This window comes from Taudactylus pleione, unplaced genomic scaffold (assembly GCF_031769625.1).
Source record: "Taudactylus pleione unplaced genomic scaffold, aTauple2 ptg000967l, whole genome shotgun sequence".
Classification (NCBI taxonomy): domain Eukaryota; kingdom Metazoa; phylum Chordata; class Amphibia; order Anura; family Myobatrachidae; genus Taudactylus; species Taudactylus pleione.
This window is the reverse complement of record NW_028285368.1, coordinates 511,772-539,311: the sequence shown is the minus strand read 5'-3', so window position 1 is coordinate 539,311 and position 27,540 is coordinate 511,772. Positions and strand designations below refer to the sequence as shown.

General features: G+C 40.2%; 1 protein-coding gene across 4 annotated transcripts; it reads left to right on the top strand.

Annotated features, from left to right (window-relative positions):
• Positions 1 to 681: 681 nt before the first annotated feature.
• On the top strand, positions 682 to 27,540 carry CLTA (clathrin light chain A). 4 transcript variants are annotated; one of them, XM_088460118.1, is made up of 7 exons: positions 682 to 1,020; positions 13,236 to 13,264; positions 14,982 to 15,099; positions 15,752 to 15,863; positions 17,200 to 17,253; positions 24,449 to 24,484; positions 26,117 to 27,540. In XM_088460118.1, the coding sequence occupies exons 1-7, from the start codon at positions 846 to 848 to the stop codon at positions 26,286 to 26,288; spliced, it is 696 nt and encodes a 231-aa protein (XP_088316244.1). In that variant the 5' UTR covers positions 682 to 845; the 3' UTR covers positions 26,289 to 27,540. The 4 variants fall into 4 exon arrangements, with proteins under 4 accessions (XP_088316244.1, XP_088316245.1, XP_088316246.1 ...); XM_088460119.1 differs by lacking the exon at positions 24,449 to 24,484; XM_088460120.1 differs by lacking the exon at positions 17,200 to 17,253 and having other exon boundaries at positions 683 to 1,020.

Sequence of the window (27,540 nt, the reverse complement as noted above, 5' to 3'; positions counted from 1 at the left end):
TAAATGGACATAATGAAACATTGGTAACCAACATGTGAGGGTTGTAATCATCGCAACCCCAATATCAAATGGCAAAACCATTTCCTTTGAACCAGGGAACATGTCCATTCTCAAGGGCAGCCACCATTGGGCCTTGAGGCGACCGTAACCTGACAATGCTGGGCCCTCATCTGAGGTTCTCCTTTGCCTTGGCACCTGTAGAACTCTCCGAAGGCTGGCAGAAATCCCTCTTCAGAGCAGGGGGTGCGGCGAGCATAGGAGGATCAGCTGCATTGTCACACTAGGTGGAAGGGGCCATATTAAAGGATTGGGGTAGAACTGACATGTAACACGTATGCAATTGCGCCTCTGTGACATGGCGCTAGTATGGGCACTGCCATGCAGACACAGCCCCTGTACACACACAGCTGCATGGTTCCACTAATGCAGACCAGCAGCAACAAATAATAACACAGGGATCTGTACTAAGCCTTGGAGATAAAGTACCAACCAATCAGCTCCTGTCATTTTTCAAACACAGTTGAAACTGACAGTTAAAAGGTGATGGGTGATTGGTTGGTACTTTATCTCCGTCCACTTTTTTTTTTTCTCTCCCTCCATCCAAGGAGGATTGATACTTTGATAGTGCCTAAAAACTAGGAACAGGTCAGCTGACGAAACCCATTTGACGTCACTTCCCGCCACATGTGACGTTGCGCTCTCCACCGCCTCTTTCTAACCAGCGTCACTTCCGGTACCTTTCCTCGGGTGACTGATCGCCGCCGGCAGGAGGACAGTGACCGGGAGCGCTCTGCCAGCACTGACGATCGGTCCCCAGCGCCGCCTGGCTCTCGGTAATTAGCAGCATGTCGGAATTTGATGTCTTCGGCTCTGTCGGTAACGGGGTGTCCGCCGAGGAGGACCCGGCCGCCGCCTTCCTGGCCCAGCAGGAGAGTGAGATCGCCGGCATCGAGAACGATGAAGGCTTCAGCATCCTGGATAGCGGCGACCTGCCCGACAGTCTGCACGACGGGGGATCCGGTGAGTCACTGAGTGGCCCCGCAGCGAGCGACGGCCTAGTACCGGGCACAGGGCATCACGGAGGGCACCTCAGTCCCAATAAGTCACCCAGGGTTCACCTCTCGCTGGACACTGACTTCCTCCTAAGTGCTGCCTTAGTCTCACATACACATGTACATGACGGGACTGTTGCTGTGGGTGACACTGACAATTAGTTGTCCAGGTTCAGATACTCCCCACTCACTGCATGGCTGACATCACCCATGATAGTCACCTAATTAGATATAATAGAGAGAGTCTTAATACCAGATTATAAATAGAAGGCAATTCCTGCCAGGTACTGGAACTGCACCAGATTTGCGTATAATTGACCGATCTTATATTTTAATTTAACTTTGGAGCCATTTATTTATAGATGAACTTAAGATCTTCCCACAGGCTTCTGTAAAAATGATTTTTTTTTTTTTTTTTTTCTTTCTACAGTTTTAGTGTTTTCAAAAAAATAAAATATAGATATATTTTAGGAAATGGGTTTGGCTGGGGACAGTGTTTATTTGCTGGCAGCACGATATGTACATTAAATATAGTCGATCTTATTTTTTATTTCTCTCTCTGCGGTTACCAGTCTGAGAAAAACGTGTAAAAAAAAAAAAAAAGCATTGTATGGCAGGCAACAAGAGGCCACTAATACATTGGACAGTAAGATCAGTGACTAGCATTGAGATAAAACTGGATTACATTGTAGCCGCTTTCCCATGTTTCCTGTTTTTTGCTTTATACAGCTCTAGCCTTAGGAAGGAAATATGCCCCGAAATTGCTGATACAGGAGAGGATAGATGTGTGGAAGAAACTGTCCAAATGTGCAGGAAACAACTAAAACTCTGCAGTTTTCATTCCAAGCATATGTAGATTTGAAAAATGAATGGCATGTCTCCTAATGTTTAGTGCAACATACTCCACGTATCTTTTTAGGGAAAGTTTATATATATATATATCTCTCTATCTCTATCTGTCTCTCTCTATTAGTCTGGATGGGATGTCACTATCCCGTCTGTCAGAATCCCGGCGGTAAGTAGTTTGGTTGGGCACTAGTTGGGAGGGTTAGGCACGAGAGGGGGATGGTTAGACAGCGGGTAGAGTTGAGATATTGACCAACAGGTGTCGGTATTCTAATCCTGTTGGGATTCTGACCGCCGGGATCCCAAGTGCTAGCAACCCATACCCAATACGTCCGGATCACTTTGCAGTGCTGTATGCTTCTCTTATACAAATGAACAAATACAGCAGCCTTTTATGTAATAAAATTGTTGTCTTCCACCAGTGTGGAATCGTTAAATAAACAATTCAGTTGAAACATAGCTTGAACCATGGACAATAAAGAGGTAGTGATGCCTTTATTCCTCCAGGAAAGATGGTTGTTCCAAAATTTCAGTCTACTGGGATAAATGTGTTACTGTAGAGCACAAAATTGTGTCCGTAACCACTTTTTACACAGGTTAGGAAATTGTAAAATGACCATATTTATATCTTTTGCTGACAAGCACTTAATGTCTGTCATATATACTCTCCAAAGTAGACAGAATGGTGTATCGCTTATTAGCATAGCTTTCATTTTTACCAAATCACTAGATCTTTGGGCGGTCCCTCCGCTGCAAACTGCGCCATGTGTAGTACTGAGAGTCCTAGCGCTTGCACAAAGTCAGGACCGCTGCTGGTCCTCCCTGGAGCAAGAATTGCTGTGTAGGAAAGCCAAATGATGATCGCATGTTTTCTAGGGTACAGAATGTAGGGGAAAGGGAAAATGGGAAAAGGCTTCTGCACAGGAATATGTGTAAAATGTGTGGAAGAAAACCAACAGTAATGTATTCACATAGATAAAATCTCTCTCTAATCCAGACACTGGTTGGTGGTGCACCCCGGAGTCAGAGAGGTCCAAGTATACGAAAAAAATTCTTGCATGAGCAAGTAGAGTTGACGCCTTTGTGGGGGCACTCTTAATCAGAAAAGTTTAATACAGTAAGATATGATAATTATATTAAAATATCAAGTTTTATTAGTATACTCAGTAAATTACTTAGGAAATAATTGTGAAATGATGAGTTATTTCCTGGATATGATTAAGTATTAAATATCAGTGAGTTCACAATTGACCCTAATCACTGATAAATGAGGCATATAGTCTTAGTCCTTAGTCAGAAAATAAATTTCCCCAGTGGTATCTGTAAGGAGTGAGGATGTCTGTCACAGACACATAGGGCAATTCAATTTGGAGCGAAAAGTAATTTTTTGACGTCATTGTCACTGGTTTTGGTTTTACACCATATTCAATTTCAAAGACTTTTCCCACTGAATAGGTGGTGAAAAAAAAGTGCAGAATTGGGGTTTAGGGGTGCAGGCTTAAAAAAAATAGCCTGTATCCCTGGGAATGTCATTTTAAAATAAACTGTCAAAAAAAGTAAAAAAAAAAAATAGGAACACCCCAAAAAAAATTATTTAAAATTTGGGGTGAAAAAAAAAATGGGAAAAAAAGTGTTTAGAAATAGGTTCAGGGCTATTCTGCAAGTATGCGGCAGGTGTTTTCTAGAATAGGCTATTAGCGGCAGGTGCATAGTTGCTGAATTGTTTAAAACTTACTTTAGGGACATAAAAATATGCTAGTACCCATTTTCTTGTACCCCAAATTTGATGGGACCACTTAAAAAAACAAAAAAAAACCCACCTAAGTGCTCTTCTGCAACACTACTTCAATGTCGGGGAAAAAAACACCTGTCGCGGCTATTTAAAACCCCGACTTTCATTTGGAGGCTAAAACGGGGGTACCCATAGTGATCCCCCATGTTTATACAGCTTTAGGAGGGTCCTACAATTTTTTTTCGCCGATCCTACTTCGCCGAGTCCCGTTTTCATAGCTTTTAAATTGAATACGGGGATAAAGCGGGCGCGCGCCCGATACTTTATCCCAGGAAAATCTCCGATGTGGAGCGAAAAGTCCAACACGGACTTTTCGCTCCCATATTGAATACCCCTCTAAATATTTTAATTCTGGGATTAGACACTTCCATTGAAATAGAACGGTATAAAAATTAGATGAAACACAAAATATAATCCTTGTTTGAACGTATGCAATCTTATCCTCACAGTGACAAATATGACATGTTAAGCAGAGCAAATGTTTAACTCCTAAGAAACAAACAAATTTCATGTGAAATTCCACATTGTATTTTTGAAGGCATGTGTGTGTAATCATCTTTAGGAATGACCAGAAAATGTAGCTAATGTTGCCATTCTCAATCATATAACCATTGGATGAATAAATCGCAAGATAGTGTCATAATGAGATCAAATCATGGAAATAGTAGCAGATGGACAATACTGAAGCAAGAGTACAGTATATAAATATATTACAATTACCAATTCACATATAACAGGAAACTTCTGGTGGTTTAAGACGGTTATCCCCTTGGTAACAAAAAAATGGAAACATATAATCAATTATGCTGTAATCATAACCAAATCCATATTTATGGTACATTTGTTTTTCTGTTATTCATATGTAAATGAGTTGCAGGCAATAGTGTCCCCCCCCCCCAACAGAGCTTAAAACATAGTTTCCCTGTTATAAACACACCATATGATGCTGGTATACATTACGTTTTTCTGAAGTGGAGTGGATAGAATAAAGTGAGTCACTTAGGTGTCTCTCCACTTCTGGTGTCACTGGTAAAAATGAGTGATGAGAGAGAATAGTGTCTCATGAAACACCAGTAAAGTGTCAAGACTGTTATAGATTTCAGGGGTGTTAGATTAACTCTGTTGCCAAACTCATTGCAAAGATAAAATGGGCCCAAATCAGTCAGACTTGGTACCAGAAATAAAAGAAAGGAAATGTACCTGTTAGTGCAGGGGTCAGGGAACTTTTTTACCTTTTACCCCAAAATATATTTAGATATGCCGAGGTTATCCCCTTGATTTGAAAGGAAGGATATCATATAGTAGTGCCCCAATATAAAGCCCCTGTAGTAGTGCCCCCTTATAATTCCCCTGTAGTGCCGCTTGTACAAAAAAAAAATACTTCCCTTAATCCCCGCTCCTGCATCCGCCGCCGTCCTGTCTGCCCGGCTGCTCCTCGGAACCATGGGAGAGACGTCATGAGTGCACATGGAGAGAGTTGGAAGCTGGAGTTCAGAAGAGAACTCCAGCCTCCGGCTAACGTGGCGCTGCAGGGAAGGAGCCGGGCGCCCGCTGGTAATATCTCAGCGGGCGTCCAGCTTAGAGCCTCCCTGCGGCACAGCCGGACATGCATATGAATAGGAGTACATACGAATTACCGCCGGACACGAATCCCGACAGCGGCAGGCCGACACGGCTGAAAATTCCGATCATACGCAGGGAAGTATGAACTAACCCAACCCTCCTTAGGGGTGCCTAACCCTAACCTTCCCCCAGTGCCTAACCCTAATCCTCCCCCTTCCCCGCCGCCCAAACCTAAGTCCCCTGGGGGGGTGCCTAACCCCTACCTCCCGGGGGGATGCCTAACCATAAGTTCCCCCCCCCCCCCCGCCCCGAGGCTGTCCGCAGCGGCGCCCGGCATCACTTCGATCGAGATGCCGGGCACTGGTCTCCCAGCGTCGGTAAAATGACAGGCATCTAGAATTAGATGCCTGTCATTTAACCCTCGCCGGGATAAAGCAGTCAGGAAGCTGGCTGTCGGGCTTACGTCAGCCGGCTTCCCGATTGCATACCTGTGAATCATTCTATATTATAGAATGATTCATGTGCATGCCCGGCTGTCCATCCATTACCCCCAGGAATTTCATTTTTACTCCATGTGGGGTTATTTACCCCCTGTTCCCTGACCACTGTGTTAGTGTGTTACTTCCATGAAGTTCGTCCCAGTGGCCGGAAAGGTAGATATTTTGCTCTGCTGAGAGTGGGGATTGAATTCAAAGCATTTCTCTCAACATCCCACCACAGTACAAATTTTATCAGTGGAGCACTCTTAACCTAGAGGTTAAGCAGTGTATTACATGCCATGGCTTATGTTTTGTTGTAGAATACCACAGTACGCCACAGTGCAGACATGGGGATTCCTAGTTAAATGAAAGTGACATGGGGATTCCTAGTTAAATTAAAGTGTCACCCATAAAGTCAGCTTCCTACGGACACTGCATGCCATCAGAGAAAGTGTATCAGGAGCTGGGGAGGCACTTAGCCCTTGTGGCTGGGTAAAGTAACGGTGCTATATGATAGTAATTAGTCAGCGTAATGCTCAGAGCGAGCGCCGCAATCAGCTGGTCTGCCCGGAAGTGAACGGGCCGGCTAGCGCTGCGGGGAAATCCCCTTTGTCACACCTCGTAATTACATATTTATCACTGTGAGGATGAGATTGCATATTGTTCAAACAAGGATTATATTGGTGTTTCATCTAATTTTTATATCGTTATATTTCAATGGAAGTATCTAATCCCAGAATTAGATATTTAGTGTCTGTGACTGAGATACTCACTTCTTACAGATACCACTGGGGAAATAGGTTTCATTTCTGACTAAGGAGTATTTCTTAAGAATATATGCCTCATTTATCAGTGATTAGGGATCAATTGTGGACTCACCCTTATATTTAATACTTAATCATATCCAGGAAATAACTCATCATTTCACAATTATTTCCTATGTATTTTAATGAGTATACTAATAAAACTTGATATTTTAATATAATTATCATATATTACTGCATTAAACTTTTCTGATTAAGAGTGCCCCCACAAAGGAATCATCTCTACTTGCTCTGGCAAGGATTTTTTTGTTCTAGGATACAGCTAAGGACACCAAAAGTTGGGTGCATCAGACGAGGGCCCCATGAATGTAGTATTAAAAGGAAAGGAGAGAGTATTTGGTAAAGGGAAAAAGCTGATGTGGGAAATGGAAAACCCTTTTAACAGAACACAATTTCAATTGTAAGTTGTATTTCTCTGTAAAATAAAAAATGTAAGAAATGTCTCTGGTTAAAGGAGTTGAAATAGTCATTATATAAATCAGGCACAGAAAGTGCATGCGACATGGAATAGTATAATTTGCAACAATAAAGTATAATAATCATGTATTTAGTTTACAATACTACTTTGTAAAAGATAAATCAGTAATTCCGTATATTTTTTGACAACTCCTCTCTTCACCCCGTCAACACACACACACACACACACACACACACACACACACACACACACACACACACACACACACACTTTTGTTGTTTTTATATTAAAGGAATAATAACTCTCAATTTAAGCAATTGTATTTTTTGTAAAGTTTTTTTGTTCAGTTTAAGCTGCCATTGCTATGGAGTTGAGAGTAAAACACTGGTATTGACCTGTTCTATTGATATACTTGCCTGTATGTAGTTGCATTCACAAGTTTTAATATATAAAAAATATATCCCAAAACAATAACCAACATCTGGGTTAAGGAAGCTGCAAGTTGGCCACTTCTAAACAAAGCAGTTAATATGATGCTTGGCATACACTGACAGACCAAATGTATGTTAGGCCGACATACATTTTATCTGACAGCCTGACACCCAGCAGGTACCCATGCGATACACTGTGAGGTATGTTGCAATGTATAATAGCTTCAAAATATCGGATCAGACGGACATGCTGGATGATTCGGCATGGCCTATTGATATTTCAGATCGGTTGCGCACATACATAGTACAGTTATCTGGGCGATCTGCCAAAATTGTATGCACAGATAATTGTTTAAGGTGCCTACACACTAGGAGATATTTTGCACGATTTGCCCTATTTCAATGCATCGGAACGACAAATCGTGTACACTATGTGCAAATCGTGTGTGTGTACACTTACAATGGCGATGCGCGTACCTGCTGGTCATCCGACGTATATCTCCAGATCTTGCCTACAGTAGGAAAGATCTGCCGAACTCGACACACTGGAAATCGTTAAGGACGCACTACAGATCGTTGGTCAGATTCGACACCTTAAGCACCATATCTGCAGGGGAGAGTTCAAAGGAAATCGTTCACGATATTGCATTGTGAGCACATCTACCCACCTGTAGTGTGTATGCCCAGCATAAGGAATACACTAGGGCATGCCTGGCCAACCCTTGGCTATCCAGCTGTGAAACTACAAGTCCCAGCATGCCCTGACACAGTTTTGCTATTATGGAATGCTAAAACTGCATGGCATGCTGGGACTTGCAGTTTCACAACAGCTGTTGAGCCACAGAATGGCCTGGCCTGCACTAGGGACTTCCCTAGTAACCAAGGACAAATAGATTTTTCATTGATCTGGCATGGTTTTATTAGGAATATTCTCCCCTTTCATAACTAGAGAACAAAACTAATTTAACCATTTTAAAGTAATTTTATAGTACAGATGGACATCTCCACTAGTATATTTAACAAGCTTTGAGTACATATGAGATATCTGCAGGGTAAATGCATGCAATTCTATACATAACGAAAACCACTGGTAAATGCATATCGTACCCATACAGTATCAACTATAGCCAAACTGATAAACCTGCAGATAATTGGTAAATGTCTACCCAAACTCATAAGTTATTGTAATAAGTGTACAAATGAGTAACACAGAATGTAATCACTTAAACAGTGGTGTGGCAGAACTCCAAACTAAGCACAAGACACACATTTTTCCGTATAATATCTGTGTATATTAAATGTCTTGTTACCAAAGGCAAGTAACACATTATCAGAGGACAATGTCCATTGGCATAGTGAATAATTATCATTACAAGTCTCTGAGGTTACCTGGATATGGTGGGTAGGCCCATAACCTTGGCCAAGATTATGCTAAAAACCTCTATTGATTGCAAAATTGTATTGCATTTATATATTATTAATAATTTGGAGTTGTGCACCTGAGATTTGTCTGTTTTTGTGCCTGCAATTTGTGTCATCAGGTAGCACCTCCCATTATATATATATTCAGGGTGTGCAGTCCAGAAATCTTTCCCAAGTCTCTGAAGTATCCAATCATGAGTTACAAAAATGAACCCCTTTTTTTAAACTGAAGGCTTCATTACCTCACATAATGAACACCTAATATGGGAAAACACCTTCATTGTGCATGCGACTAAAAATTAATATCTAAAAAAAATAGTAATATCAAAATGAGGGTGTGTGATAATTTTACCTGTTCTATGGGAGGAATTCAATTCAATGCGCTATTGAATAGCGATGGGAGGGACTCCCGAAGCTATTCAATAAACCGCACTGTTTGGGCGCACTAAGGAATTCATCTCGCACCCCTGGGGATGCGAAGAGAAATCCGACCAAAGTGCCGGGTGCGCGGCTGTTTTTCTGCATAGCGCCGGCGCTAACAGCCGCGCGCCCGGCACTTTGTTCAGAGAATGCTGGTTACCACGCATTAACACCCTTGTTAAGGTGCGATAACCGTCATTCTCCGACCAAACGGCTCGCTCCCGGCGCTATTCAATTCGGGTTGAATTGAATTGCCCCCTATGTGAGTTACATTCAGACCTAATGTAGTGTACAACCATATAAAATAGTCCTAAATAGCTTTTGCAATATGCAGTCAATCTGCTAAATGGGGATCCTAAACACACAGAACAAATATACAAAACCAAAATAGATTAGATAAAGTTTATCAGCAACATTTGTTAAATACATGTAATTGTTGCGTAGTGTGTGATTTCACAATTGGCACTGTCCTCAGGATGTAAGACAGGATCCAAAATTGCAAAGTAGAGAAATATCACATGATCCTTTAAAAATATCCACTTAAATGATTATTCCGCACCAAAAAAAGATATTCAGCTTTTGATGCAATAGTTTAGAGTAAACCCCACTCTCCAATTCTTGCGTTGCGTCCAGCGTTACTTCTGCATGGCAGCTGAAGGAGGACTGGCTCAGCAGAAGCCAGGAGAGGGAAGGAATGTGCATAGTGTAGCAAAAATCCATTCAATCATGGACTCCTCTTTTCACACAGGCAGTGTGTTGTGCACCGACAACACCCTACCTGCTGGAATCAGGGAGCCACAGCGGGTACAGGTGTTAAATTGATGAACCCGCTAAATACCCACAGTACCAGACTCCATGTAGGGAAGCTTTGGAGACCTGGGTTGTCTAAAGGAAGTGGAATTATCCTTTAAAGTTGGCAACAGATTGCCTTCAGCCATCAAAATCTGATCAGTAGATGCTTACTGATGTAGCCTATCGATCTATCACATCTGATTGTGAATGTGGTCATTGTCCAACTGTGCAAACTGCACCCTGTATGATCCAGCAGATGGCTACATTTAATAAACATCATGATAGACCCAAGCACTAGGACATTTACATTTCAAAAGCTTTTTTTTTCTTATTTTTTTTTAAGGAGTTTGGCACTTTTTCTGTAACAGCCATAGAGGTGCAAGGAAAAACTTGTGATGTTGGCACTACCGTATATGTGCGTAGTTGGGCATAGCGTTGTTGCCCGGTGGCACTTCGCGCTGAACTGAGACAGCCTCACAATGATCATTTCAATTCCTGCCATATATTAAAAAGTAAAGAAACACTTTCTTTTTTTAATGTAATAAAGATTACATAGTAAATCAGCTAAAATCCCAGCTCTCCTTCCTGTTAAGAAATGTGTAGCACAGAGGTTCCCAAAGTCCGCCATTTCTGTCCAGGTTTTAAGGATATCCATGCTTGAGTCCAGATGGTTAAATCAAATTGACTTACTAATTAAGTCACATGTGCCCAAGCATGGATATCCTTAAAATGTGGACTGTAATGGCGGACTTGGAGAACCTCTGGTGTAGCATATGGAGAAAACGTGGTAACCTGAACAGGACTAACTTAGATATTTAGTAATAATTCATGAGCCTACTATAGGTAAAAAATAACTGCCATATAATATGGTAGAATTTTGTGTTTGTTGGTGGTGCTCCCCTGGTTTCTGTTAGTACATATAGGAGGTCATTCAGACCCACTCGCGAGCGGCTGTCCGCTCGCAAGTGGGTCGATGGTCCCCACTGCGCATGCGCACGACGGAGGGAGCTCCGTTGTCCGCATGAGCGAGACCCGAAGAGCGAAGGACTTTCCTTCGCTCGGAGTGTCTCATCAAAGGGGGCGTGCTGTCGATGGTGACTGACAGCACGCCCCCTTTGGTGGGCGTGCCTGCCAGACGGAGGCATTCCCAAGGGAACGCCTACCGTCTGAAGCCGGCCCCACTGACATCACTAGTGATGTCAGGCGGAGTGATTTTGGCTCTGATAGAGCCAAAATCACTCCTGGCCTTGCAGTTGAAAAACCCAACCGCAGGCTTTTACTCGCAGTTCCGATGGTCGCGACCATCATTTTGCACGCTCGTATATGCTGTGAGTGGTGACCCACAGCTATACGAGCGTCCAGGAGGACGCTCCATATTAATGGAGGTGGGCCCTGATTCAGAGCGAGCGCTCTGGTCAGAGCGTCCGGCTCTGAATCAGGGCCATAGTTACTAATAGTTCTTTTTGTATAGTTTCTTTTTTTTATCCTTTGTCCTTTTGCAACTATTCAAAAAGAACTATCTTGGTAAAGAAATTTGTAGCTCAGTATTATAGGAATGAATCCCATTAATCCCGCACAAGACACCATACTGGTGTCTGAAACTGAATTCCCATGCTCTTTTGTTAAATAATGTTCCATTGAAAGTTGTCTTCATTAGATAAGCATTTATTTTCATGTAATAAATGTGTTCTCTTACATAATCAGCTTCTTGTTTCCAACATTTTTACTTGGTAATGCTATAGGATCATTAATTGTTTGTCAATATGGCCACTATGCTTCACTGTTGTACCATCTTAGGTGGACACTGACTTTATTTTATAGCCGTTATGCATACACTAAGGCGTCAATCAAATTAAAAGCAATGCACTTGCAGGTGCGAGTTATCGCAACAATGGCCGCACTAGACGGCAGGCTGAATTTGCTTAAAACTGTGCACTGCCCCACAGGGCTGCGTACAAATTTTAAGCGAGTTAAGCCTGAAAGAGGGCCACGAGGGGTGAGACATGCGGTGCCGTTGCCGGCGTTTGAACGGCGTGGCAACGGTCAAACTCCCCAGATTCGCACCTGCTGCTAATTGGATTGTCCCCTATATGTGTGTACTGTATGGTGACACAGCTGATTTGAGCATGCCTGTGGCTAACTGTTTTTTATTCTCTCCATGGGCGAGGTTACATTACGGTGTATCATTGGGTGGTAGCTTCTGATAAAATAGTAACATAGGCAGAGAAGAGATTAACCCCTTTTGAGCTGCACTACTCCCACCATTATTAGTTCCAGTTCCTGCTGTCAGAACATAAATGGCTCCTATAGGCCTGCAGTCAAGCTTCTAACTCAAAGTAATCAAATGCAAGATTCCTGGCGCTGTGTACCAAATGGTAAGAACCTGACCACTTGAGAGGTTAAATATTTGGTTGCAGCATAGACTATATGCAAATGCTGTGTTAATTTGCATTAAAAATTAATAAATATATATACAAATATAGTCTGTGCATCCACTCATTGTTATCCCTCTCGATGGATACTGGTGGATCAAAAGATCAACTTATAAAATAATGACTGTATCAAATCAAAATATATGATGATGCTGTCTTATATACTTATATAATCATGTGACCTATTATACACTATTAAAAAAAAATATTATATTAGTCTATAATAGTCACATGATTACTATGGGGGAGGGGGGGGGCATGCTGCGGAATCATTTACGATATCCCCAGATTGAGCTGCATGTACCTCAGACTGGGAATATCGTTAACGACCCGCGGGAGCTCGCATCGTTAGTCGTTCAGACCATACACACTAGACGATACAATCGATTTATCGTTCATATAGTTCACTTTCATCGTCTAGTGTGCACGCAGCATTAGAATCAGGCCCCTAGTATTACTACATACTCGAATATAGGCTGCGATATCACGGCATATAAGATCAAAGGTACACAAACATGATCATGAGAATTTCCTTCGGTAGCTATTTTGGGGAACACTTAACAATTCAGTGAGTGGAATTCTATGGGCAGCGTGAGAAGAGGCTAGCGTTACGGACATGGAAACCCAAATTATTCAAACATTTTGTACACTTAAGAGCCAAGCATTCCAGTTAATATATCCTGTACATGTAATTCAGTAACATTCACATTTTTGGTGACATTTCTTCCAATGATTACATATGTAAATATTTTCTCTTGTTACAGATGCTGTTATGAATGGTGACTTCTACCAGGTAAAAGCAAATATTTTTTTCTTGCAATATAAAACGCATGCATTATAACATGATTTTTATTTAACTTTTTCTTTGATGCAATTAGGTTTAGCCTACAAGCATCTACACTGTGCTTGATAGTGTGTGTGTGATGCTTGCACGCTGTGCACAGGCTTGATGAATTAATTTGGTAGATGTTCTGACAAGCATCTTGGGGTATATTTACTAAGCGGCAGCTTTTCAAAGCCACCTCTTGTTGGCAGTCTGGCTGTGGGATTTTAAGTGGTAATATTATTAAATGCGCAAAGCCAATAGTGTTGACATATAAATTTGCCCGCCCAGTTGAGATGTCAGTCACCACCAGGTTCCTGACGAGGGGTATATCTGCAAGTTGCATGGCAGATGCAATATGTCTGTAAACTACATCATTCACAGACATCCTCTATATACATCTACTGATGCACTACAGATATCTCTCATTCAATGGAACAGGCGATATATCTGTGTGTACACAGCGTTCAATTAAATCAGCCTGGAGTTACTTGAGGGTTAATAATTTGCTTATTACTGTACTGAGACATAGGTTGTTAAATAAGGTGAAAATGCTAATCAGATATATGGTGAAATAAGGAATAGTGTCATTCATCCCTCTTAAACCCCCATCTCAAGAAATGCTAGTGCAGGAAATTTACATAGAATGTCAGATCTTGGAGCTTGAGCATTGGTAATGCGGTGAATCATAGGTGACCCTAAGCAGATTAACAGACATGTAGTGGAGAATGTTCCTGACGTCCTCTGAGTTGTGCTCTGAACATTTTTTCTCTTCAGGTACATTAAGGAAAAACACTGACCTATGCAAATAGTAGTAAAATGGTCTTCATTCGACAGCATATGCAGCATACCTGTGATCAACAGATGTAGGGACAGATTATATAGCCCGTTGAAATGTGCTGTGACCTAAATACTAAATAATATGTATGTAAGAATTGGACTGTATGCACTTAGGGGCTGATTCTGAGTCGCATGTAAATTGTAATGTGCGTTAAATAGGCGGTGATCGCACAGAGCTCTTCTGTTTCATGGCGCTGTCGGACGACTTCCTTGCTCAACTGTAGCGTGCAGACAGAGATGGGATATCTATTTCAGCTGGATCTTTTGCACCCAGCATGGGGCTGGTGAAACTTAATAAATCAATGATGACTGCTGTGAACATTAGAACAGTTGGTGGAATAGACTTCCACATGCAGTCACACGTTTTTATTACTATATAAAGGCGTAAAAATGCGTCTGACTCTGTGCTCTCACTCCTCTGCAACAGGCTTCCATGGTAAGAAACATGCGTAGCATTACCTAAACAAGCCCACAGTGACTCATTTACAGAGATGCACAGTGCGGATTGGTTGATTCATATACAGAGCAAGACCAGGGGGTAGTGTTGACACAGCAACTTGGTCTTGGCTTGTTAATGAGTATCTGATCCCATCAGGACACTGTCTAATAAATGCTGGAGAAGTTGCTATATTTTGTAACAGTGCTGATTGGAATGCATGGGTGACACTGAACAATATATCTTGCCTTTTATATTTTTTTCTCAAAAAATGTCAAATTTGTTGTATGTGGTCCTTTAAACATGCATACTACATGTTACAAAGGTCTTCATCCTTACTTCAGTGCAAGGATTATACATTTTACAGATATCCATTTATATTGTTTTAATAATCTGTTTATTTTTGTACAGGAGTTAAATGGGCCAACAGACAGTTACGCTGCTATTTCCCAAGTTGACCGTCTGCAAGCAGAACCAGAGAGCATCCGTAAATGGAGAGAGGAACAAAGGAGCCGATTAGAAATGCTAGGTAAGAGAAGATCATATATGGTTACTAATCTAAAGTGCAAATTGTGTAATACAAAATAGTTTTTGTGAGATCAATACAAAAGAATAACGTGCAGCAGAGAAAACCTGTGATGATGATAAACACTTACCAGGGGCAAATGCAAAAGTCAAAGCTTTTTAAGGGGGTGACCTGCTTTTCATTTATGTTCTAGGTGTTGTCTCTATACTGGAAATGGTGGGTATCCAAATGATAGGCTAGCCATCAAAATAATATATTAAGTAATTTAATAAAATAATCAAAACATTTACTATAAATAATGAAAATCCTTTATAGGTCATTTTATGGCTTATTTCACATCCTCCAGAGGTGCAAGCAGAAATTTGTAACTGCTGCCTGAGGGATGCTTGTGGGTTGATTGGAGGTCTCAAATTGAATCGCCCCAGGCACATTACCTGGGAGAAGAGACAAGGTGACACAACCCGCTTGTAATTGAAACTGCCTCATTGCTCAGGAGCCTAATATGATTGGTGTGATCATTTTACTGCCTGCACACTTCACCCTTTACTGGAGACTGTTCTTATAAAAAAAAAAAAAAAAAAAAATATCAGTTAACATTTCGGCTAACAAAATAACTTTTTGTCTGGATTGATTGATTGTATTTCCCCCCAAACAGATGCTAACTCTCGAAAACAAGAATCTGAGTGGAAAGACAAAGCTTCAAAGGAACTAGATGAGTGGTATGCCAGACAGGATGAACTGTTACAGAAGACAAAAGCAAATAATCGGTAAAATGAATCCATTTTTGGTTGTGAATTTTTATTTTTTTTTTCAATGCGCTCAAGTGAATCTGGAGCCAAACCAGTATTATCATGGATAAGTTTATTTAATTACTGATCTGACAGCCATTTCATACAACAGCTGATCATTTAAACTTGGGTCTGGGAGCGTTTGCAGAAAAAAAACGCTCAGACTAAATCAACCTTTTGATTATATCAACCAAAAAATAAAGCAAAACTTTTTTTTTTTTTTCCCCCTCTTTTGTTTGCCAGCTTACTTCTGATGGTCTGCTACATAGCACATTAGTGTAAAACAGCTGACCATTTGTGCTTTCATTTCTTTGCCTGCACTATATAGCACATTATTTAGAGGGCTCTAATACTTCAGCAGTGATTTCCTGAGTTGAAGTCTCCAAAATTTATATTTTTGTGCTTTTGAATATGTTCTGGAAAAGTGTGACTAGAGCAAATGAAATCTTGTTACTTGACCATATGAACATTACTTGGTTTAGGTAGGGTTTCTACTTTTCAAAATCCAGTGTAATTTTAGCTTTTGTTTCCCCATATTAAACCGGTCTTTTAGGGTCAGGGTAAAAGTAGTATTCAGTTTGCTTTCCTTCCAATCGTACTTCACCACCTCTACCTAAATGTGGCTCCTAGTCTAGCTACATGGACAGCTTGCAGAGGGAAAGCACGGTCTCTGACCCTCCATTCACCCAACCCTTAATATATTTTCTGCAAGCTGCAGCAGATTGGGAAGGAGCTGCAGAAAGCAGTACAGGTGCCTTATACAGTGCTATACTAGTAATCCTTGTTGCTGAAAGAGCTAGGTTGGGTTCAGTTCACTACATGTTGCAGTGCTCTCCATTCTATCAGACATACTGAACTAACAGTCAAATTCCGGTAATTGTAGGGATTCAGAAAGGGCTGGGGTAGTAAATCTAATGCGATGTATGAAAAGTTTTTAAGTTTTTGGGCATCGTCAAATATAATGTTATTTTGGTACTGGCCTGTTTTTAATAACCTTTGTGCTATAATTTCAGACCACTGATCCATTAAGGGAACAGATTAAAATATTAAACATATAATGTATTTAAATGTCTTAATTTATCATTAGTCATGATTTGTCCCTTCTGAAATGTAACGCTCCATTAATTTTCTGTACATCTGTGTTATCAGTTGTGGGTGTGGTGTTCTTATATCATGCATGTTCTTACTAAAACACCTTTTAATTTTCTTTAACACCCTTCAAGCTTATTTATACCTATCTCTGATGTTCTCTTTTTCAATGCTCTCTCCTTTTTTTCTTGCCTGCTTGCCTTCTTTTTGGACTTGCTGTCTGTAGGGTGGCAGATGAAGCTTTCTACAAACAACCCTCCGCTGACGTGATTGGTTATGTGTATGTTGCAAAATTACTAATTCTACATACATTCCTTTTTGTTCTAATATAAGTCAGGTGATGTGGTAGATGAGCTACACATAGGTAAAGTTGCTGTATGTATACATTTTATGTAGCTATAAACTGATTAAGTTATAAACCTATTATTTATAACAACGTTAAATTGTATTTGATACACAATTTATTTTTTTCATTATGGGAGCATTTTAATGTTTATCAAATATTTTAGACTTTGCAAGCTTTACACCAACAAGTCATTACAGTGCATGATTTGCTACTAACTTTCAAACTGCAACTATGTGATGTAATAATGGTGTTCAAAACAAAAAGGAAACTAAAAAGACTGCGTCCACCTTGGTTGGAATACCTGTGTACTTTAGTGATAGGTAGTGCAAATGGCTTGGAGAGAGGGGGTTAGGATAAAGATTTAGCTGTCTGTGTGTGCGCGCCGAGCTTTGGGCCAGCCTGTGATTTAGGGGCCAATGTACTAATCGTGGTTCTGCCGCCATATGTATCCATATCGCAGGGTATATTTTAATTTTTATTGAAAATATCCCTGCTATGTACAAAGAGGAACTTGCAGGGACGGCTGTTGCGGTAACCTCTGTCCCTGCATATTATATCCCCGGCAAATTGTATGCGCACAGTGTCAGCTTCTGGAGCCAGCCGGAGGCTGCAAGAGAGAGATGAAAAGATCTCTCTCCTGCTCCAGGAGCCTCCATAGGCTTAAAAAGCAGTTTACACCATCTGAACGTGCTGTAAACAACCGCGGCCAAACTCCGAAAAGCTTATCTTTTTGGAGTTTCTGACATGGGGTCAGATCGTAGTCCCCAGTGATGATGATGGGAACTGCAATATGCAGCACTAACACTTTGCCAGAGATTTCTGTGAATTATCCTGCATTGTGCCATTAGTACATAGGTAAAATATATAAAATTAAGAAGAAACTTCAGTATCTACATAATTTTATGGTATCAAAACCAGCTAGATACATAGGCCCCTTAGTCAGTGATTGTCTATCAATAAAGTAAAAGACAAGGGAAGCGCTAATGGTTTAGTATTATCCAGTTCAACTTTGTAGAATTATTCAAACTACTATATAGCAGCAGAGCCGTTGAGAGCGTGAATAAAAAACTGAGGAGGCATGGCCACACCCACTCCTCCAAAATGAAAATGAACGCTGCAGGGGGACGCCGTGAGAACTGCAGGAGGCAGTGTGTGGCAAGCGCAGTGCTTTGGTACCTGTGGTAGTGGACCCCCCCACCCCCCGGCGTGTCCTACTTCTCTGATCCCCGTTGGACCTGCCAGAGCGCACGCTCCCTCAGTCACATGATTCCCAGTGGACAGGTTCCTGGCCAATCAAGTCCCTGGGGGAGGGGCCGAGCTACTCTGCAAGGGGATAATGTGAATATCCCCCTCAGTGGGACAAATGTTTATCAGCGTACCAAATGAAAGATCCACATAGGTCTGTTTCGTTATCTTATATCCTTTCTCCCTTAGAAATTTCAGAGTGCTCATGAGGATTACTTCAACTTAGCACTATCAATGGAGAATTATTCAAAACAATTCTTCTTATACTGTGGGTATATTTCAGAAAAACATCCTAAATATTCAGAATAAACAAATTCATGCGTATATATAAAAAACTTGACTCGTAGCTTATCTGAGCTGGATTAAGTCCTGTACAAGTGTGGTGAACAGTACACTGCTGCACCCTTATGGCTGTGAGCTCCAGCCGCAGTTCTGTGTCCCAGGATTTGCCAACCAAAAAAAGGACCATCCATTTTGTAGTTTACAATTTTCACAGGGATGTGGTCCTCCTTCCTCCAAATGGCGTTTATATAGGCCATCTCATTAACATAAACTAATCTTGGATAAATGTTTCAATGGGGAATTTGTCCCCTTATGTTAGTTCCCTAATATCTAATTACAGTCGTAGGTGCAATAAAAATGATATTTATTAAAACATTTTGGTCATATGACCATTATTTCCGTGTTTTAAATTTTTACCTTTTACCCCCAATCGCTCACCTCCAAATCTCCTTCTGAAGTTGTTAGACCCAGAGTGGGGTTAAGACATTGGCTTAATAAATTTAACTCCGACCCAGAATTATGTACCTTGATTGCTTTAATCTATTTGCTACCTGTGGCCAATGAAGTTATTACAAAGGACTTGTCTATAGAGCTCCTGCCTATGGACAAGGAAACCATGGTTCCTGCAAGACTTATATTAAGAAAAAGTAAAAAAGGTTGTGTTTTGCTATATTGTAACTATAGAGAATATTTGACTTATTTTATGCCGGACACTGGGCCTGATTCAGCAGCGTACACAATTGCAACTATATACGCAGATCGGCGATTGTTCAGTACTACGCATGCATTGCGCGTATCCTGCAATCGCACTGCGATTACGCACGCAGACAGGAATCCATCACAGAGTGAGTTACAGGCCGTGAGTGTTTGGGGGTGCTGACAGGGGTGTGGTCAGAGAAACGCAGGCGTGCCTGTCCTTTTGAACGCTGTTGCATGGGCGTGCATAAATTAGCCACTGCTATTGCATACGCAGCTTGTGTACTCACTGCATGCGACGAGACTTAGTTTCTGCGATACACCTGCTGTAATTGTGTGTGACGGGCCGATGTGCTTCGATGGTACCAATGTATACGCAGGACTGTGAGATATTAGATGTGAGAAAGCAGCAGTGGGCATCTATATGCTGGCTGAGCTGTGGCAGGCATTAGCATATATTCGCATTGTGTTCGATTACGCAGCTGCGATCGCAATTTTGATCCATACCACACACGCACACACGCTTGATGAAACTGATGCAAAATAAGATTGCAGTGCGTGATGATATGACAATCTGTCAGACACCAAAGTCATTTTAGGTGAGGCTGTTGGCAATCTAGTGAGTGACTAGATTGTGGTGTATTTGACCACATTTGGATTAAAGGCTTGCTGTCACAATTGCATGATCTTAGATCATTAGAGTGGTGATTAGGAGGCTTTCAGTAAATCCTGTTACAATATAATAACAAATTGTAAGTTTGCCCTGGGCAGCCTTATGAAAAAGTGTCTGCACTTGTGGTATAATTATATTTAGTGTGCATCCTTACAGTCACGCTTAGGCATGTTGCCACATTACATGGAAGCCAATTTTTGAGACCGGTTTTCTTTTTTTTTTTTTTTTTTACAGTTTACAGACATAATTACAATAATAAGGAACACTAATATTTTTGAACATACTGACATTGGAGTCTAGTCTAGTTGAGGTAATTAAATAATACAGACGTATTCTATAATCAAAGTGATACAGCAGTAGATTACTGGCAGTAAATACAACTGTATGGTGAATCAAATATCCAAACAACTAAACACTGTTGTACCACTTTTCCGCCAAAATCCCAGGTTCAGCCCAGGACACTGAACTTCAATCCGTGTCGAAGTGGCTTTAACCCCGTTTCCACCACAGGCTGGACCCAGGATATTGCCGGGGCTTACCTCTGCCCATGCTTGGCGTTTACATAATCTCCAAGCGCCACAAAATGCGGCTCTCCCTATGCTATGAACAGGACCCAATTCAAATGCCCCGGGATACCCATGACCGCTGAGCCGTGACCCGGGTTGCCACGACAATAACCCAGGTTTTTGCGGCGGTGGAAAAGGGATAATATAGAAGAGAGGAAAAAGAAAGGGGGATTGTCAAATGAGGAAATATAGGTTGGGATAAGGAGGGTGATATCTAGGCCATGTGTGGTGAGAGAACTAAAATATACATAAATATGTAATCAGCTGATTGGTTGAACATTAAGGAAGTCTGATTGCATACCATAGTGTTGATTTGAAACATTTGTCATTGTTTTGTTTCAGAGGGAAGGGTGTCCATAAAACTTTCCCAAATATAAGAAAAGGATTAAGTTTTCTGTACTTTGCACAAAGAGCCTTCTACCCAGCACATTTTAAAAATGTAAAATAACTTCTCAAAACAAGAGTAGGTGGAGCGGCATGAATGGAAGCCAGTTTTGTATTTATGCAGTCTAGAAAGCTTTACAAGCAAAGTACTTCTATTACCTATAGATGGTTGAGCTGACAGCAATTTATGTATGGCTTATTACTACTTAGTACATGCTTCTAACTATCTTTATTTTCTGCAGGCTAATATAATATAATACGCTTCCTTCTTTTCAAGATCATCTTAGCACTTTATTAGTTGAATTGTTATATTTGTCACAGACTATTTTGCAGGTAATAAAGGCCATAAGGTTATATAGTCGCCCTATGCAAATGACACAAATGTGCTGTAACCACTAGCAACCAGTTGGACATAATTGTCTCAGATCAGTCTGTTAAGTAAAGCAAATGTTTAGTTACTGTGGGTTACTGCACTAGTGTACTATCTGCAATGTATTAAGACATTAATGAAAATCAACCATTTGTATTGTATTTACCTATTCCAATAATATGATCATGACTACTTCTTTTTTCTATTGAATGCAATGGAAGCTATTCTTATTGCCTATTTCATGGCTAGTATCTAGTAGGACTGAGTTGCGGGTGCCAGATTTTGTCATATTTAGCCATATGTGTATGTGTATATATAATGTGTATGTGTGTACACAAATATAATAGATCTGGGGCATCATTGCTCGGGTGATTGTATACATGGTGAGATAGTCTTCTGACAATCGCATGTATAGTCTGTCTAGGATTTGTGGTATTTTTTGCGGCCCATATAAAATGTGACTTGAAATCAATTCGATCTAGAATGTACTTATTAGCAATTAACATTGCAGACTATACGAGCACTAGACACCTTGATTATAGCCGGCCACTCTGCACTTACAACCAAAGTATACTTTATTTTGGAGGTAAATTACAGTACACAGCCATCTTTCAAGGTTTGTATTCACCTGCTCTGGAATATATGGGAGGAGTGGTGATGGTGTGTTGATTTACATAACTTTAATTTGTCTTTACACTTCAGTACAGTACACACGTTTATTTGCTATCCTAGCTGGATTTCTGAAACATTTTGAAGGTGTAATTCTCAGATTGCAGTGACTGCTAGCAGAAATGTGTCTTTATTGTGCAGTTGTTGTATTCTCAGTAAAATTGTCAGAATAATAAATGATTATTCATTAATGGTTTAAAGAAGTGCTCATTTTTTTCTGGGGGGGGGGGGGGGGTTGTTTGGATTTTGTCCTCTTTACTGATTTCCCCTGACTCTGAAAGTGTATATTTGTAGAGTGTGTACTTGTTTGTGCTGGTAAAATATTTGATTGACTTGTAAACAACAACACATAATTGCCTCCGAGGTAAAACATTGTAGCCTTGAAACTAGAACATCACTCACTGTATGAATCTAGTTTTTAAATGGCTAAATTATGTAACTAAAATGTAAAAATAATTATTTGTTTTGTATTTTTACTAAATCACCATACAAGCGGTATATTATTGAGAGTTAATGCTTATGTAAAATCGTTTAATGTGAAAATCTAATCCATGCAAGAAAAACATTGGAAAACCGCACTAGCTCTATAATTTTATATTATATAATAAGACTCCCTTGAGGTACCTAAATGGAGATGGTTGGGATATTTGGGGGAATGCTGTTTGTAATTACAGAATCATGCACAAAGAAATATAATGTTTAGTTTTATGTGAAATATAAAATGGAGCTTTTATTTACTTAACCAAATTATCAATTAGTTTTTATATGTAAAAACCGCTAAATAAAAGTGAGAAAAGATATGAGAGTGCGAGCTCTCATGTCTGTTATATTTGGTGGTGGTGAATTCATCCCCTGTTCAGATTTGTTCAGGGATATTTACTAACTATCTCATTAACTATATTCTTTCCTAGTTACTTATATAACACATTAGCGATGGATTAGCATAGCTATGTAACATACTGTATTTCTAGAGTATCTACTTTAACTACATCTGTGCATCTGTTGTGAGATATATCACACTTTATTAATAAGCTCCAGTCTTAAGAGCTGAACCGCAGGATAACAACATCCACAGTGCTAATATTCTGCTTGATTAATTAGAGGAAATACCAAGAACAACTCTTGTTAACACTTTTAGTCTGCTAAAATTGCTTTTGAGAATGCTGTTATAGTCACCCTTCATTTCTGTTACAGAAATGGAAATGTGCACAATTTTGCAAACATGGGGTATATTGGTGTAATGTCAGCATTCATTAAGTTTGTGTACCACCCACCTTTTATAGAACAGTTATGTAATCAAATATACCTTAAATAGAATATTTGAAAATTGTTTTTCTTCTTGATATATAGTGCACTACTTAGCATAACTACATTGCGCTTTTCCTGAGATTGTATCACCAGAAAGGCAACCCTTTTTTTTTGTTAGTTACAACTAGCTCAGTGTTTCTGAATGTGGAAATACTAAATGGAGAACCTTACACCATTTATTATTTCCTATCCCTTGTCAACTGAGACCAAACCCATGATCATTAGTTAGCTTGTTTAGTCACTAAATACACTTAGTGACAGCAGCAATATGGATTTATAGAACATAAATATGAACGGTCTATACGAGCTTTATTCCTATGATGGAATAAGACCTGTTGCCTGATGGCTTGCTGTGATTTAGTAGTAATGGTATAACATACTAAGCATGTCTTGGTTAGGGAGCTCCTCAGCCGTTCTTGAGAGACTCTATATATAGCTAGTATCCTGAGACTGTACTGCTGATTTTAGTAAATGTAAGAGACTTTTAAACAAAGTATACAATAGTTGGGATTTGGCAGTGGAGCCTTGATCTAGGTTCAGTACAATAAAGCAGAAACTTCTGTATAGAAGTAGCTTCCTTGCATTATTCAGTTTGTGTGTGGGTGTTTTAACGCCATCAGCCTTTCATTGTTGTGATGAGCTGGAGAATCATGCACTCATTGAATAGAGGTGAAGTGGATGTATTTGTTTAGATTCCCCCTCAAAAGAATTCCTCTTCCATATATGGCTTATACTTTCCTCTTAACTCCTAATAGAAAAGCATTGTAAGTCTTCTCTGAGCAATTTGTCATTTAAAACCAAAAGTTTTGACAGCATGCCGGCTAAATATCATAACGCATGTCCTGCTTGTCATCAACATTAAATTCATTTTTCATTTTCTATATCTGACTTAAACTTTTTTCTTCTTGTTTTTTATTTCTTCTCTTCACCTATAAGCACAAACATAAACCATCCTTGCTACAGCCTAGAACAGTTAAGTAAAATCTTCTCACTGCCCCCTTAACCTGTCTGTCCCATGGTTAGTGGTAGTGTTGTAGTGATCTGTCTGCAGTCATGTTATGTACTCAAATATACCCACCCTATGTCCAAATGTACTCACCTTGCCATGAAAGCCCATCCTTATTGTAGTTTTATTTTTATTTCTTTGCTTTTCCAGTTTAACTACGTTGCTTTTTGTTTTATCCTTTTTTTGCTAGTCTTGAACACATTATAATGGTTTGGCGGCTATTGTAATACAGGGGGATTTTTGTGGAGATACTGATAATAACCAGGTTCTCTACATTAGCTGGGACATGTCTGTAATTCTGTAGTGAGGCTTTCAAAATGTATTTACTATATTAAACCGTGCTGGATTGGGATGCAGTCAGGATGCCGATGGTCGAAATGCCGACCGCCGGCTTCCTGACTGCTTAATCCCAGCAGAGGCGAAATCCTGACTCCTGTCATTTTACCTATGCCGGGAGCATACCGAACGAAGGTAAGCTGAGCGGCGGGCAGGACAGCCATGAAGGGAGGGGGGGGTTAGGGGCTCCCTGGGGGGACTTGGGGTAAGGCACCTCCCGGGGGGAATTGGGGTTAGGCTAGGGAAAGGGGGAGTTAGGCACCCCCCTCTGGAGACTTGGTTTTAGGCTGCGGGAACGGTGGGGGGGGGGGGGGTGAGGCACTAGGGGGGGAAGTTAGGGTTAGGCACCCCTAAAGAAGAGTTGGGGGGGGGGGGGGGGGGTGAGATTAGGGTTAGATAGTCTACTTACCGATCGGGATTTGGATACCTGCCGGTCTTCTGCTGTCGGGTTTTGAAGCACCGGGTATACGTCCAGCGGTCATTCATATCAATCCCGCTGGATTAGTTACCTGCAAACCTGTTTAGTCTAATCTCTGCAATGAAAGGTCATCTGCTAATAGTAGTTCTGCTTATCTGCTCTGTGTATGCATTAAGCTTATTTTTATACTAGCTATGTTTCTCTACAAAGGCTCATATTGTATACTACTTAGTTCTAGAATATGACACAGATGCTTTGCAGGCTTTGTATTCAAAAGCTGTTTTAAAAATGTTGTAATGAAAGGATTGTGCTTGTGATATTATACATCAAAATGATACTCAGTAAAGCTGGATTTAATCAACACATGGGGAGAATATGAAGAGTAGGACAAAAGTAACACACACAGGGCACTCATTTATTTAGCATAGTCACATTGAAAATAAATACATTATGAAATGGGAGTAATAGAAGTACTTTTATCTATTTGTCAGTAAGTACTGTAATGTTGATACAATTGTTTATCTTCAAATAATTTTGCTCTGCTTATTTCTGCCCTCTTCTTTAACTTCCAAAATATGCAAAAAGTAACATTCAAGTTGACCAAACCAATTTGTAAAAACTAATATATGACTGTTGGTCATAACCCCTAAATACAATTGTTTTTCACAGCGTGGTTAGAACATGGTCTAAATGCCATATTGAATGTGGGTATATTAATATTATTATTTTAAAGAGCTATGTAGATAGTTATAGTTCTCAGTACCAGGGTGATAAAGTGTGGGTTTTTTGGGGGGGATCTAGTCTTAAATGAACATTTCTAACAAATCCACTTGCTGCTTTTCAGGGCCGCTGAAGAAGCGTTTGTAAGTGATGTTGAAGAAACCCCCCCAGGAACAGAATGGGAGCGAGTGGCTCGTCTTTGTGACTTTAACCCCAAGTCTAGCAAGCAGTCGAAAGATGTTTCCCGTATGCGCTCTGTCCTGATATCACTCAAGCAGGCTCCACTGGTTCACTGAGAACAAAGCACAACAAAACAACATGACACTTCCAATATTTTAATCTCAGAGAAGCTATGTTTGCAAAATATGGTTATTTTACTACTTTCTCCTTTTTGGGACCAAACTTCCTCTTGTATTTGATATTGATCATTGTATGTAATTGCCAGTCGTCTCCTTGTTTCTCCTACCTTGTACTTAGGAATGAGATATGGGAGTGTACCCACATCGATCATAGTCTGTGTGCTTCTGTCATATGAACTGTCATTGAATTTTGATTTGTGCTTAATTGTAATAGTGATATTAAAGGTCTATATATGGTCAAGTCTTCACAATTGTTTACCTGGTCTTTGAGTTGAGCTTGACCATTCGAAACTGCTCCATGACAGGTGACAGTATTTTTACTTCTCAAAGCTGCTGTAGGTTCTAATGTACAGTGCATCCGGAAAGTATTCACAGCGCTTCACTATTTTTCCACATTTTGTTATGTTACAGCCTTATTTCAAAATGGAATAAATTAATTTTTGTCCTCAAAATTCTACACACAATACCCCATAATGAGAACGTGTAAAGTGTTTTTTGTTTTTTTTTTTGGTTGTTTTTTAGATTTTTGCAAATTTAATTAAAATAAAAAAAAACTAAGAAATCACATGTACATAAGTATTCACAGCCTTTGCCATGAAGCTCAAAATTGAGCTCAGGCGCATCCTGTTTCTACTGATCATCCTTGAGATGTTCCTACAGCTTAATTGGAGTCCACCACATGTACACACACGGCCGCCAGGTCCCGCGGGCACAAGCAGATGAAGGACGTTCAGTGTGTATGAACGTCCATCTGCAGATATATCTTCAGATCGAGTAATCTGCAGATATATCTGTCAGGTGTGTACCCACCTCTACACTTTGTTACTTTAGCTTAAAACCCCTTCCATTTCATCTAGAAATATGAGCACACACCTTTGTCACTATTTAATCTCTTAATAATTATTTGTGACTACATCCATTGGAGTACCATTGGCCTGGAATCTTCCTTGTTAATGCGCATTTCAGCTGTTAATCCACTTACTCTAGTGAATTGTTAATAAACAGAGAACATTATCTTCATACGTAAACCATAGCAAATTCACTTTTTGGCACAGAAAATTGTCTGGCTTTCTTCTAGAGTGCCTGTCAATTTTTGTACAGACACTTGATGTGATTTGGGTTTATAAAATTCCAAGTTCATAAGCATGTGTTTTTCTATTCTACTTTAAGTAAAGAAGTACAAAAACTA